A 12415-nucleotide genomic window follows, 5' to 3' on the forward strand; every position below is an offset into this window, starting at 1 on the left:
TGTCTCTGAAGCTTGGTGGGAGCCACTGAGAACTTAGTTGAGGTTGGACCCTTCTCCACTGCACAGTCCGGGAACACGACTCCTTGATGGGAGCTCCAAGTGCAGTGGGGTGGTATCCAGACCTGGGCTCCCGCCCTGCTGTGTCTCTGGGAAAGCTTCTGCCCCTCTTTGGGCTTCAACTTTCTCCATCTGCATTACAAAGCATCTTCTAGCCATACCATTCCAAGTGCCTTCTCAGGACCAGCTTCTGGCTCTTGTCCCTGTGGACCTATACCCAGTGACTCCACTGATATAGAGTAGCCTCTCCCTGGCTCTCTCCAGCCCTTCTTATGCCAAGCAAGTTTCCACATTCCCATACTCCTCTCAGAATGAGCTACTGCACCCCCAGCTCATCCCACCAGGTTTCTGGACACTCCTGTAGCCTGATGAGACCCACCTTCTCAATTTCCCAAGAAAAAGTTTCTATTTTTAGCTTCTGTCCCTTTCTGCTCAGAAGGCAGTGTCTTTCATCCTGGCACATTGATGAAAAAGCAAAGGATACCCTCATTGCAGTAAGAGGAATTGAGGTTAGACTTCCTTTAATTTGAAAAAGACAAGGTCGAAAAGGATATACATTAAAATTTTGTGTGGTGTGACCTTGGACAAGACATTTATTTTCTCTGAGCCTATTACCCCTTCTGTAAAGTGGAAACAACAACAACAACAACAACAATATATGCCCCACAGAAGAGCCGTAAGGATCAGATGTGATAGTCCTTGTAAACAGTAGGCCGTGGCCAGTCTGTTTGGGGTGCTGCCTTCAAGCACCCAGCAGGTTTTTGTGTAGAAGAGGGATTGCACTTGTTCCTACGGTCCTTGAAGATGGGGCAGAGAGCCAGCATAATGAGGGGACACTCGATGCTTCAGAGCTGTCCAACCATGTAGCCTGGATAGCTGTACTCACTTTTGGGGTGCAGGGTAGAGGGGAGGGGAATGTGCAAGCAAAGGTGGCACAGTGCCCTGTGACATGGGCTTCAGAGGGTTTCAGCCCCTCAGAAGAGCAGGAGGGACCTCTTGACTCTGAAAACCTAAGACGCAAGTGTTCTACACTCCAAGGTCGGTCTTCTGTCCCGGCTCCCTGCCCACCCCTTGAGTTGGAGGCGTAGCCCTCACCTCTCCAGGTTTCAGGTCTTCCATGTTGGGAAGGAAGTCTCTGGAGGCTGTGGTGGAAGACTGGTGTGCATAGACCCTTAGGACAATTTCATGGACCCACCTCATTTGACCTCCAACATGGCCCTGGTAGGCATTGCCCCCATTCAGGTGCCTGTCCTCCAACCACCTGGGTTAGTTCCAAGCTTAGGGGTGTTTCAGGAATGGAGGTACTAGTTGGTGAGTGGCTGGAGTGTCCGGGAGGCAGATGCAGTTTCACCAGTGTCCTAAGCTCAGCCTTCCACAAAACCCATTACAAAGCCTGCACAGGACATTCTGGCCGGACACAGCCTCTGGGGCTGCTGTCTGGAGCACTACCCCAGTTCAAATCCTTCTCCTATAGGAGGCCTCCTCAGACTGTCCCAGGCCCCGTGGTATTTCCTTCCTCTACAGTAACACTTGCCTCAGAGTTGCCAATGGGGATGGGGGTTCCTTCCAGAAGACCATCTGATTCTGGAGATCTAACTATCAGTTACAGGCATGACTGGGAATAGAGCAACAAGTAAATGGAACCATGGAGATGAAATCAGCAAAATTCAGGATGAGAAAAATTCTGTAGGGCAGATTCTGAACAAGTAAATGGCAAGAAAACTAAAGAGATGAATGGATACCTATAAGGTAGAAGTGACTTAATACGGAATACTACTCAGCAATAAAGCAAACCAGCTATTGGCACTTGCAATAACTTGCCTGGATTTCAAAGGCATTATGTTCAGCGAAAAAAATTCAATCTTAAAAGGTTACAATACTATATGATTTCACTATATATGTTCTCATAATGACAAAATTGTAGTAATGGGGAGCAGATCAATGGTTGCCGGGAGTTAGGGGTTTGATTAGGAGGAGGGTTTGATTACATAGCACACGTGACTTTCTCTGGGTGACAGTTCTGTATCCTGATTATGGGTCTACAAACCTATCCATGTAATAAACTGTCCGAGGACTATAAGCAAAAGGAAAAAAATGAAAAATGAGTATATACAAAAACTGGTGAAATCCAAATAAAGTCTGTAGTTTGAATGTTATTGTACTACTGTCAATTTCCTGGTTTTGATAATTATACTATTGTTATGTAAGATGTTACCACTGGGAGAAGCTGCATGACGGGTACATGGGAACTCTCTGTATGATTTCTGAAACTTCTATGCGAGCCTAAAACTATGTAAAAATATTATTTTTTAAACTGACTTAAAAGTTATATTTAGTTCCAAGGTGTGGATCTTGTTTAGATCCTGATTTGAACAAATCAACTGTAAAAAAAAGTTATGAGACAACTGGGGAAATTGGAATATGACTTCACATTTTATAATATTAAGGAATTATTGTTAATTAATTTAGGAATTTTTTTTAAAGTACTTGTCTTTTAGAAATATAAGCAGAAGTATACATGGATGAAAAAAAATGAGGTCCGGGATTTGGAGGGAAACTGGGTGGGGGTTTAAAAGAAACCAGATTGTCATGTGTTGAAAACTTTTCATGTTGGGTGATAGGGAATTGGGGTTCATTATACCATTAGCTCTACTTTTGTGTATGTATGAAAATTTCAACAATAAAAAGTTTAAAAAAGGAGACACACAAGAAGCAAGGCCTTTCTTATAGAGATTTTGTTTCAGTAATCTCTGGGGTAGGTGCAGGAAACTGTTTAGCAAGGTCCCCAGTGATATATATATATATAGAAGACTAAGGTTTGGGAATCTCTGCTGTAGATGGAATGTTTGTGTCCCCCCCCAAAATCATATGGTGAAACTTAATCCCCAATGTGATGGTATTTGGAGGTGGGACTTTTAGGAAGTGATGAGGTCACCATGGTGGACCCCTCATGATGGGACTAGTGTTCTTTTTTTTTCCCATCAGCAACAGGTTTTATTTGTCACCATGAAAAGTCAGATTTTTAAACAGATTCTTGGACTAGGGGCTCATATCCATCAGCTTGTTCAACTTTAGCATCTGTCTCCTCCCCAGTAGCTTTTCCAGAGCTGCTGCTTTCACCATGAAGCTTCATGAGTTTTCCCAATTCAAACTTGGGCTTCTTCAGCATTTTGACTTTTCTAACAAAGACTTCATGGAGAGGATACATTGACTGGCAAGCCTTTTCAATGTCTTTTCCAGTGCTCTCGGGAATCAATTTATTGACCACTTCTTTCAAGTCATTTGTCTGCACCTCTCGGGTCATGATTTCCATCATCTTTTTCCGGATTTGGCAGACCTGTTGATGCTTAGCATAAGAAGTCTTCTAAATCTGATTGTTGCGTTTTTTTAGTAAAAGCAACACAGAACAGACGAAGCAAAAAACCATCGATAGTCTTGACATCGACATGAGCTTCAATCACGGTCTGCCATTTTTTGACCATGGAGCACATTTTGTCACGGGTAAGATCCATGCCGTGGAAATTAGCAGGCAGTTTTTGCCCTGCACATCCTCAGTAATTAACTTGAATTTCCTAAATGCAACTTCATCATTCTGCAGATCAGCTAGGCTCACTTCAAAAACACGACCCTTGAGACCATCAGATGTAATTTTGGTTCCTTGAGTTCTTGTGACTAGTATTTTCCCAATATTTCTTATATTGAACATAGCTGGTGTTTTCACATCATACAAATCTTTCTTAGAAAATGGGTCAATCACTTTTTTCTTGGCTCCGTTCTTACCACCTTTTGTAAGGTGCTTATTATTGCCGACCGCCATGGTGCTGCTCAGAGAGCCGAAAAAGGGACTAGTGTTCTTATAAAAGAGACCATGGAGAGCTCCTCTCCCTTTCTACCATGTGAGGACACAGAGAGGATGGCCATCTATGCATCAGGAAGCGGGTCTTCACCAGACACTGACTCTTTAGGTGCCTTGGTCTTGGATTTCCCAGCCTCCAGAACTGTGAGAAATAAACTTCTGTTGTTTATAAGCCACCCTAGCTATGATATTCTGTTATAGCTACTTGAATAGACTAAGAAAACTTCTTCCTGGTTCTCACATTACTTGTGGGATGAAGTAAAAATAGGGGACCTCCCAGAAAGCTGGGGTGATGTCTTCTATTAATAGTAGCAGTAGTAAATTAGTATAGATTTAACATTTTAGAGACAGCATGGTGAGGTGGAAACAGCACGTTTCATTCATTTGTTCATTCATTCATTCCATAAGTATTAATTGAGGGCTCTATATGTGGGCCAGGTGCAGACTTTGCCCTTGCTTTGTGGGTAATGACAATGGTCTCAATCTTTTGAGGAATTTCCACCAGGCCTAGGTGTCTCACTTCATAGCTAATTAGGCTGAGGCTGCAGAAGATCATTAAAGAACAACAGGTCAGAGAGGGGTGGCTCTTAAAGGGAAGGGCCCTTGGCTATCAGTCTAATCTCAAAGTACAGGGGAAAACTAAAGCATAGAGAGTGAAAGGATAAGCCCAAAGATAAGTAATGATAATAAAATCCTTTCATAGATGGTGTAAAGCTGTCTATATATCTGTGCTTTAGATGTATTTTCTCATTTTTTCCTCTTATCAATCCCGGGAGGGAGGAAGGTTTGTCTTTCTAGAGCTGTGAAGTTGTCCTTCCCTCCAGAGGGAGGTTGGAGGGGTAGGAAAGAGAGAAAGACAGTTCCCCTAAAGGAGAAGAAGGCACTGGACATGTTAGGATGACACCTCAAACTCTGCCCCGCAGTTCTTCTGGGAGAACGTCTAGATTCCTCCTCTTTGTTTCCTGTTGGTGGGAAAATTGTGTCTCCCACAGCCAGGAAGCATTAATTTGGGTGTGGATGGGGTCCCCGTCTTGGAGATTCACACTGTATTCCAGGAGTCTGGATTCCACAGCAAGTATAGCCTGGAACTTCCCACACTTGTTATCCAGCTTGCCATAGGGCTTTTTCAAGAAGCAGCGCTAGGAACGTAGCTTTGTCCAAGGCTAAGAGAACTAAGGGTGTGCTCTTCTCTTTCAAGAAGTCTTCCTGCATTTACATCAGCTGCCTGGAACCAACCCTCCTCAGGGGGGAGCCCTTGGCACAGAAAGTTCTTAATGCTTTGCAGATATGCTCCTTGGTTAAGCTCATGAGATTTTGTCTTCCCCTTTGGACTATAAACCCTGAAAAATGGGCTATTGTTTATTTTACCTCCTCCCATGGGACACTGTAGCAACAACTGACAGTTGTAAGGAACTTTCTGGTTTACAAAGTGCTTTCACCTTTTTTGTCATTTTTTTTCTTTTTAACTTTATTAGGGAATATTGGGGAACAGCCCCCCACCCCTGTGTTTCTCCAGGGCCCATCAGCTCCAAGTCGTTGTCCTTCAATCTAGTTGTGGAGGGGGCAGCTCATCTCTAAGTCCAGTCACCGGTTTCAATCTTTAGTTGCAGGGGGCGCAGTCCACCATCCCATGCGGGAATTGAACCGGCAACCTTGTTGAGAGCTCGCACTTTAACCAGCTGAGCCATTCGGCCGCCTAACTTTGATCATTTTTGAGCCCTGCAACAACCTGGGAGGTGACTATTGGCTTCATAAGGTGAAATGACTTGGCCAAGAAGCATAGCCTGATAGTGTCAGAATTGGGACTCAAACCCAGGCCTCATGACTCTAATCATAGGTCCACCCCCTTCCCCACATTGCCTATGCGCTTAGCAGATGTACTGTTTAAGAGCTATCTCATATGACTCACCTGGTAAATGACGGAAAGGAGAACAAATCAGTTTGAAAGAGGGCTAGACACGTTTCTAAAAATGTTCTCCTGGGAAAGCAGATAATAACACAGACATTTGTGCCTGGATCCACATTAAAGCAAGTAACAGGATTGTGTTCACTGACCATACTCAGTAACCTTAACACCACCTTAGATTTTTTTTGCTCACTCTTTTGATACACTTGCAAAATCTGCTGGGGCAGATCATATTCCACACTTTGTATAGATAGCACCCAAGAGATAAAGTCCTTTAGCGTGAGCTGAAGGTAGAAAAGGAGGAAGAGATAGACCAAGTGTAGAGAGGAGAAGCGTCAGGAAACAGGAGGCTGTCTGAGGGTCACTTGGTTTCTAAAGTGGTCACTCTGGGAAGAAAGCATATGGTAGATCACCACTGAGATACTCAGAGCATCCCTACCTTGACAGTAATTCACAGGGACGTCCAGAGGACACAATGCAGACTGCTGGCTAAGGCAAACGGAGACTGACAAGAAAGGTCTGCCAATCAATCCCAGTTCCAATGGGGTGTGAGTCTCTCGGCCAAGCTCTGCAGCTGAGTTCCCATCCATCCTCCCCCTGCTGCCTTCCCCACTCTCCATACATCATCCCCTTCTCCTCCTCACCACGAGTCAAGAGCAAAAGCACACAGGATGGCTGGAGAGCTTCAGCTGCACAGGCAACAGGCAATTCTCCGTGAAGCTTCAGGGCACAGATAATACAGCATTTGGCCCCAGGGGTCATCAGCCTGGGGAATTCTCAGCTCTCACAATCCAACAAGGAAGCCATCTGGACTCCAAGAGTCTGGGAAGGCCCTGCTTTCCTCTCTTGCCCCTCCAGGTCCTCACCCGAGACATGCTAAAAACAGCTAGTCTCATCCCAGAAATATTTCCTAGAAGCAGACAATAATCAAATCTTTGCTTTTCAGATATTTTTCAGTTGGGTTGTCTGGGACCAATGTGCAGAGAAAATTTGCCACAAATAAGTAGGAGGAATGTTGCTACCAACACCTTGCGGGACTTTGAGGAAGTCATTTCACCTGTTTTGGGGCCTTTTTCCTCAGGTATAAAATCACTAACTTATTGCAGGGGTTCCCAAGCCAGGCTAAGCCTCAGAAGTACCCAGAGAAAAGTTTTTTAAATAAAGTTTCCCAGGTCCCACCCTAGGCCAAAGGAATCCACATTTCAGGGGTAGGGCCCAAGAATCGACATCGTTGACAAGTTCTTCAGGTGTTTCTGATGTCTAGCCAGGTAGGAATATTATAGGCTTTGGTCTTTCTAAGCTGTACACTCTTATATTTAATGAGTTGATAAAGAATTTAATAAGTAAAGCTCTGTAATCAGGAGTAACTTGGTCTCAGATAAGCCATCCACAAATAATCAGGCAGGCCCTGCACTTTGGCCTGGAACTCCAAGTGTCACCTGGCTCCTGACCCCAGATGTCAGCTGCCAGGCTCTGGCTCTGCCTAGTTGCCTGCTCTCACTCCTCCCTTCCCTTGCCCAGGTGTAAGCACTGGATCCAGCCAGCTGGCCTGTCATGCAGGGTGTCATGCGGGGTCTCTGTCCTTCAATCCCGCATAAGAACGCAAGATACGGTGAGGCCAAAAAGGAACACCCACGGAGCCATAGATAGGGGAGTCATACCACTATAGTCTCACTAGCAGCTGGGTTGGAGACACAGGAAACAGGATCCACACGATCTGCAACCTTCCGTCCACTCAATCCGCCGTACTAACTGTAATCCTCTGTGCTAACTGCAATCCGCGCTTGCCAGCCACAATCCGCTGTTAGCATAGCCCGGCAGTTATATTAGTGGCCAATGGCTCACTGGTTACAGCTGATGGCCAACTAGCTACAGTTAATGGCCATCCAATCACAGTTGATGGCCGTTTACTACCTGAGTGAGTACCTTTCCACGTGAGGCCAAGAGCCTGGAAACTGCACTCCTGGCTCTGTCCCCACATGGCGACTAAGGAGGGAGAATGGTCACTCCAACGTGTATATTCTGGTCTGGGCTTACCCCCGCCTTCCCCACCTTGCTGCTACCCACCAGTTTGTGAATCCAGCATTGAGATTCCCAAATTCCTAGTGCCGTGTTCTCTGGCATGATGGCTATTGCACAAGCCTCTTTAAATTCTTGGGAAAGAATTTCTGAAAATGGCAACTTAGTGCAGGAAAAACAGCACAATAGAAACTTGTGCTCTAGAAGTAGAAGATCTCTATTTTCTAAAAGCAGAAGGTCCCACCTCCTCTTGCAGGACTGTGCCTTGAAAAGGTACAGAACTTAACCTTACAGTACTGCTTTGCACTTTTATCATGTGTGAAGCATAGGGCTAAGCACATCTACTATGTCATTTAATCCTTTTCTTAACTTTTATTTTTTTATAGGACTATTTTAGATAGAACTATTATTTTTTTATTTACAGATGAGAACACAAAGGCTGAGAGAGATTGAGTAACTTGTCCAAAGGCGGAGCGGGGATTCTAATTTAGACCTTACTCTTAACGTCTGCAATGCTGTCTCCCCAGTACCTTCCTTTGTAAAATGAGAGTGATGTTCCCGTAGTATTATTGGGAAAGATCAAAGGGAAGAATCTTAAGTAGTGGAAGCAGACATCTCAGAGTGTGGTGGGAGTCATGCACCAAGTGAGGCTCAGCAAAATACCTCTCTGCTCCCTTCCTTCTCCTGCAAAACCAGTGTCAAAATATTAGCTCTGTCAGCTACTTCCTGTCTGACCAAAGGCAAGGCCAAAAGGGGAGGATAAATGTGGGTTGAAGAAATAAGAAGGCAAGGTGGGGATTCATGCCAAATCATGAATATTGGAACAACAATGATCAACAATGATCATCTGGGGATCACAGGGGCCAAAAGTCCAGTCGTGATGTTTCAAATCAAGGCAAGGATTTGTGTGTGTGTGTGGGGGGTTGATGGTAAGTGAGACGCTTGAGGGAATACCACTTACCTCTGATCACTTCCGTGGCTGATACACATGAACCAAGACAAGTATCACCTCTATTGGGAGGGACACAGGTTCTGGGCAACAGAGTCAAGATTCAAGTGATGATGAGAAGACTAGGGTGAAACCAGCCAGAAGAAATAAGGATATATGTAGAGGCTCCAAAGTCAAGAATTCAAGGTAGGAAGAGCCATGTTTGATAGCGGGTGATGAGAAGACTGAGAGTAGGAGTGGGGATGAGAGTGAGGAAAGGGCAGGTGGAGGAATCCGTAAGGTGGCCTTAGTGAATGGCAATGTGGGGAGATTATTGCGGAGTGGGTCATGCCAACTCCCAAAAGGCTGCCATCCTAAGTACACTCTGGTCACCCACAAGGCTATCTTGGGCTCAACTCCAGGCCCCTATTGTGAGGCAGACACTGGTGTTAGCCTATCCAGAAGCAGAGGCCGGGGTTTTGGGTCATATAAGGAAAGACAGAAGGTTGTTTGATCTAACAAGACTTCAAGGCAACTTGAGAACTATCTTCCCACATCTGTAGAAGGTAGAAAAGTGAACAGACCTTTCCAGGAAGCTCTAGCAATGGCGGGCAGAATGAAGTCCAGGGAGGGGAGTGAGAGGTGGTAGATTTCAGTGCAGGGTGGGGAAGAACTTCCTGTCACTCAAAGCTGTCTTGGAGCAGGTCAGTTGGCAGGGTAGAGAGCTCCCAGGCCTGGAAATTTTCAAACAGTTGCCCAATGGCTTGGGGGTGCTCAAGGGAAGGCTGCAGTGATGGGTGGGAGGTTAAACTAGATCAGGATTTTTTCAGTCTTTCTTGGAAACTGTTTCTTCAAATGACAGATTGCGGGAAGCGAGCACATGAAACACTGCTTCTCTGTTTGAGTTAGGGGTAAGGACCAGGCTCCCAGGGTCCGCTCTTCTAAGGAAATGCTGGGAATTCTTCAAGCACAGTTGAAAACTAGTGACTGGACAGTCTCTAAGGTCCTTTTTAATGTTAAGACTCGGTAAGTCAAAAGAGGAGCTTAAATGTGCCAGGCTGGTTCTTTAAAATAATTGTCTTGCTCCAAGATCGTTCATTCTCCCAGTTCTTTCTGTTTACAACCCCCAGACCTGACTGCCTCCTCTGATGGGCACTGGGAATATAATGTCCAATAAGATATGACCTCTGTCTCTGAGGAGTGTCTAGTCTGTGGGAGAGAGCCTCATAAAGGTGGAGCACAAAATGCTGGGGAAGCACAGAGGAGCATGACGGGGTGGGGACAGCATGGATGGGGCGTAAAGGAAGGCTCTGTAGAGATGTTTCACTGGAGCTTTGAAAGACAAATAATTAACTTGATGAAGGGTGCATGGACATTTGAGGTACCGTGTTTCCCTGAAAATAAGACCTAGCTGGACAATCAGCTCTAATGAGTCTTTTGGAGCAAAAATTAATGTAAGACCTGGTCTTATATTATATTATATTATTATTATATTATATATTATATTTTATATCGCCTGGTCTTATAGTAAAATAAGACTGGATCTTATATTAATTTTTGCTCCAAAAGACGCATTAGAGCTGATTGTCCAGCTAGGTCTTGTTTTCGGGGAAACACGGTAGGTAGGCAAAAGTATTTAAAAAGATCTGAACAGAGGTAAGACGAGCACAGTGCATTCAGGGAACTGCCAGTCATCCAGAGTGACTGGAGCCAAGGAGTGGGTGGGGGCCAAGCAAGATATGAGCCTGGAGAAGTCACGGGGACCAGATCCTGAAGCTCCAGTGAGCTGATTCAAAGGGCCTTTCTTCTGAATACTCTGGGGAGCCAGGGATGATTCGTAACTGGTTTAAACCAATTTCTCTTGTAACTCTTCTAGTTCCTGAGGTCTGAAGAGCTCAGTAGCAGCCTGTGAATGGGAGGGATGAGCCTGCTCAGTAGACTTTACAAACTACATTAAGTCTGGAGCATGGACGGTCGCCTTCTATTCCTGGCTTGGCTCCTGATGCAGGCAGCGACCTTCAAGCCACCTCTTCCCTTTTTATGCACCAAGTCTCTTCTTTAGCAGAATGGGGATAAAAATGCTGCCTCCAACCTGCCACATTAGAATTGCCAAGATCAAAGTGCTCCACGCAGCATAAAACAGAGCACAAAAAAGTCCTCCTTAATTAGAACACGATGAATTTTGAAATAAAGTTTGGAGGAATCAGAAATATATAATGTGTGCGTTTTGTTCTTTAGTTGACAGCAGGAAAATTGACACGTTTCTCAGAGCAAGGACTGGTTCAGGAGCCACCCATGACTTCTTAGAGGCCTGAGATAGCTGCTGGAGCTGGGATTAGGGTAACTGGGAGGCTGCCCTCTTTTTTGAGCTAGAGGTGGGGGAGAACAGGGGGCATAAGAAGAGCTGCAGCACATCTTACCAACCAGCCGACCTCACAGGATTGTTGGAAGGACTGAGATAATCCATGTAAAGGGCTTAGCACAGTGCCTGGCGCATGGTAAGCCCCAGTAATAAATGTGAGCAGTTATTGTTAATGGGTATATATTGTGAAGCCAGCTCTGAACTCACAGAACCTCCTTGCGTGGAACACATATTCTTTGAGACTTTACTGCTGTCTACCTGTTATATATAATATATGAAGCCCTAAGTGTTTCATGGTGGGTACCAAGGTCTGGCAAGATTTGCATCCCCCTGTTCAACCCTCCTTGTCTTTTCTGAGACAGCACCGGTCAGTTTGCCTCTTGTTGTAATTATTCATGTGTGTCTCGCTTGGTGAACTGTGAGCTCCTCCAGGACAAGGGCTGAACCTTTCCATCTGGGCCCAGGAACCAGCACACTGAGCTTGGCCCTGCTTCAAGGACTCGGCACTTAGTGTTCTCACTACCTGGTATTTTTCCTCAACTCAAGTTATCAGCTGTCACTGCTGCAGAGATGGCTCTTCTGGTCCATTAAGTTATCACCTCCATTCCCCATTCTATCACTTTTCTAAAAAAAATTTTTCACAGCACTACCAGTATTTGAAATTCTTATTGGTTTATTAATTTGTCTTCTTCACAAGCATATAAGCTCCATGAGATCAGGGGTCTTATTTGTCCAGTTCATTGCTGTATCCCCGTTTCCTTTAACTGTGCTTGGCACACAATAGGTGCCCGATGAATATTAATGAATGCTGAATCAGTGCTACATCAAGTGACTGGGGAAGTGGGCATCTGTACCTCTTCTCCAAGACTGGACAAAAAGGTCAGTACTGTGGAGACTGCAAAAAACAGAACATGTGGCTCCTGATTCTAAACTGGTTGAAGACAGAAGTAGCAGCATAAGCATCCTGAGAACAAGACAAGGCAAACACTGACCAGGTACTGGCTGTGAGGCATGGAAGCAGAGGCCCGAGGTACAGGCTCTGGCTGCAACGGAGCTGGAGAGCAGGGATCATCCTACTTACCTTCCTATGTCAGCCTCGAATATGGCCGTGGCGGTCAGTCCACCAAGCTAACGCCAGCGGATTGGTGAAATACAGAGACTTTGTGTATAACCTGGTATCTTGGTTTGCAAATATTCCTACTCAATAAGTTCTTGATCTATGTGTGTTAAGAGATTCTCTTAAATTCAGAGTATTTAAATATAGGCACACACACGAGATAATGTTTT

General features: G+C 45.1%; 1 protein-coding gene across 1 annotated transcript; it reads right to left on the reverse strand.

Moving 5' to 3' along the window:
• Positions 1–3079: 3079 nt before the first annotated feature.
• On the reverse strand, positions 3080–3874 carry LOC117026684 (40S ribosomal protein S3a-like). The gene is made up of 2 exons (XM_033113646.1): positions 3634–3874; positions 3080–3384 (listed from the first exon to the last, which is right to left on the reverse strand). The coding sequence occupies exons 1-2, from the start codon at positions 3872–3874 to the stop codon at positions 3080–3082; spliced, it is 546 nt and encodes a 181-aa protein (XP_032969537.1).
• Positions 3875–12415: the final 8541 nt, after the last annotated feature.

This window comes from Rhinolophus ferrumequinum, chromosome 9 (assembly GCF_004115265.2).
Source record: "Rhinolophus ferrumequinum isolate MPI-CBG mRhiFer1 chromosome 9, mRhiFer1_v1.p, whole genome shotgun sequence".
NCBI lineage: Eukaryota > Metazoa > Chordata > Mammalia > Chiroptera > Rhinolophidae > Rhinolophus > Rhinolophus ferrumequinum.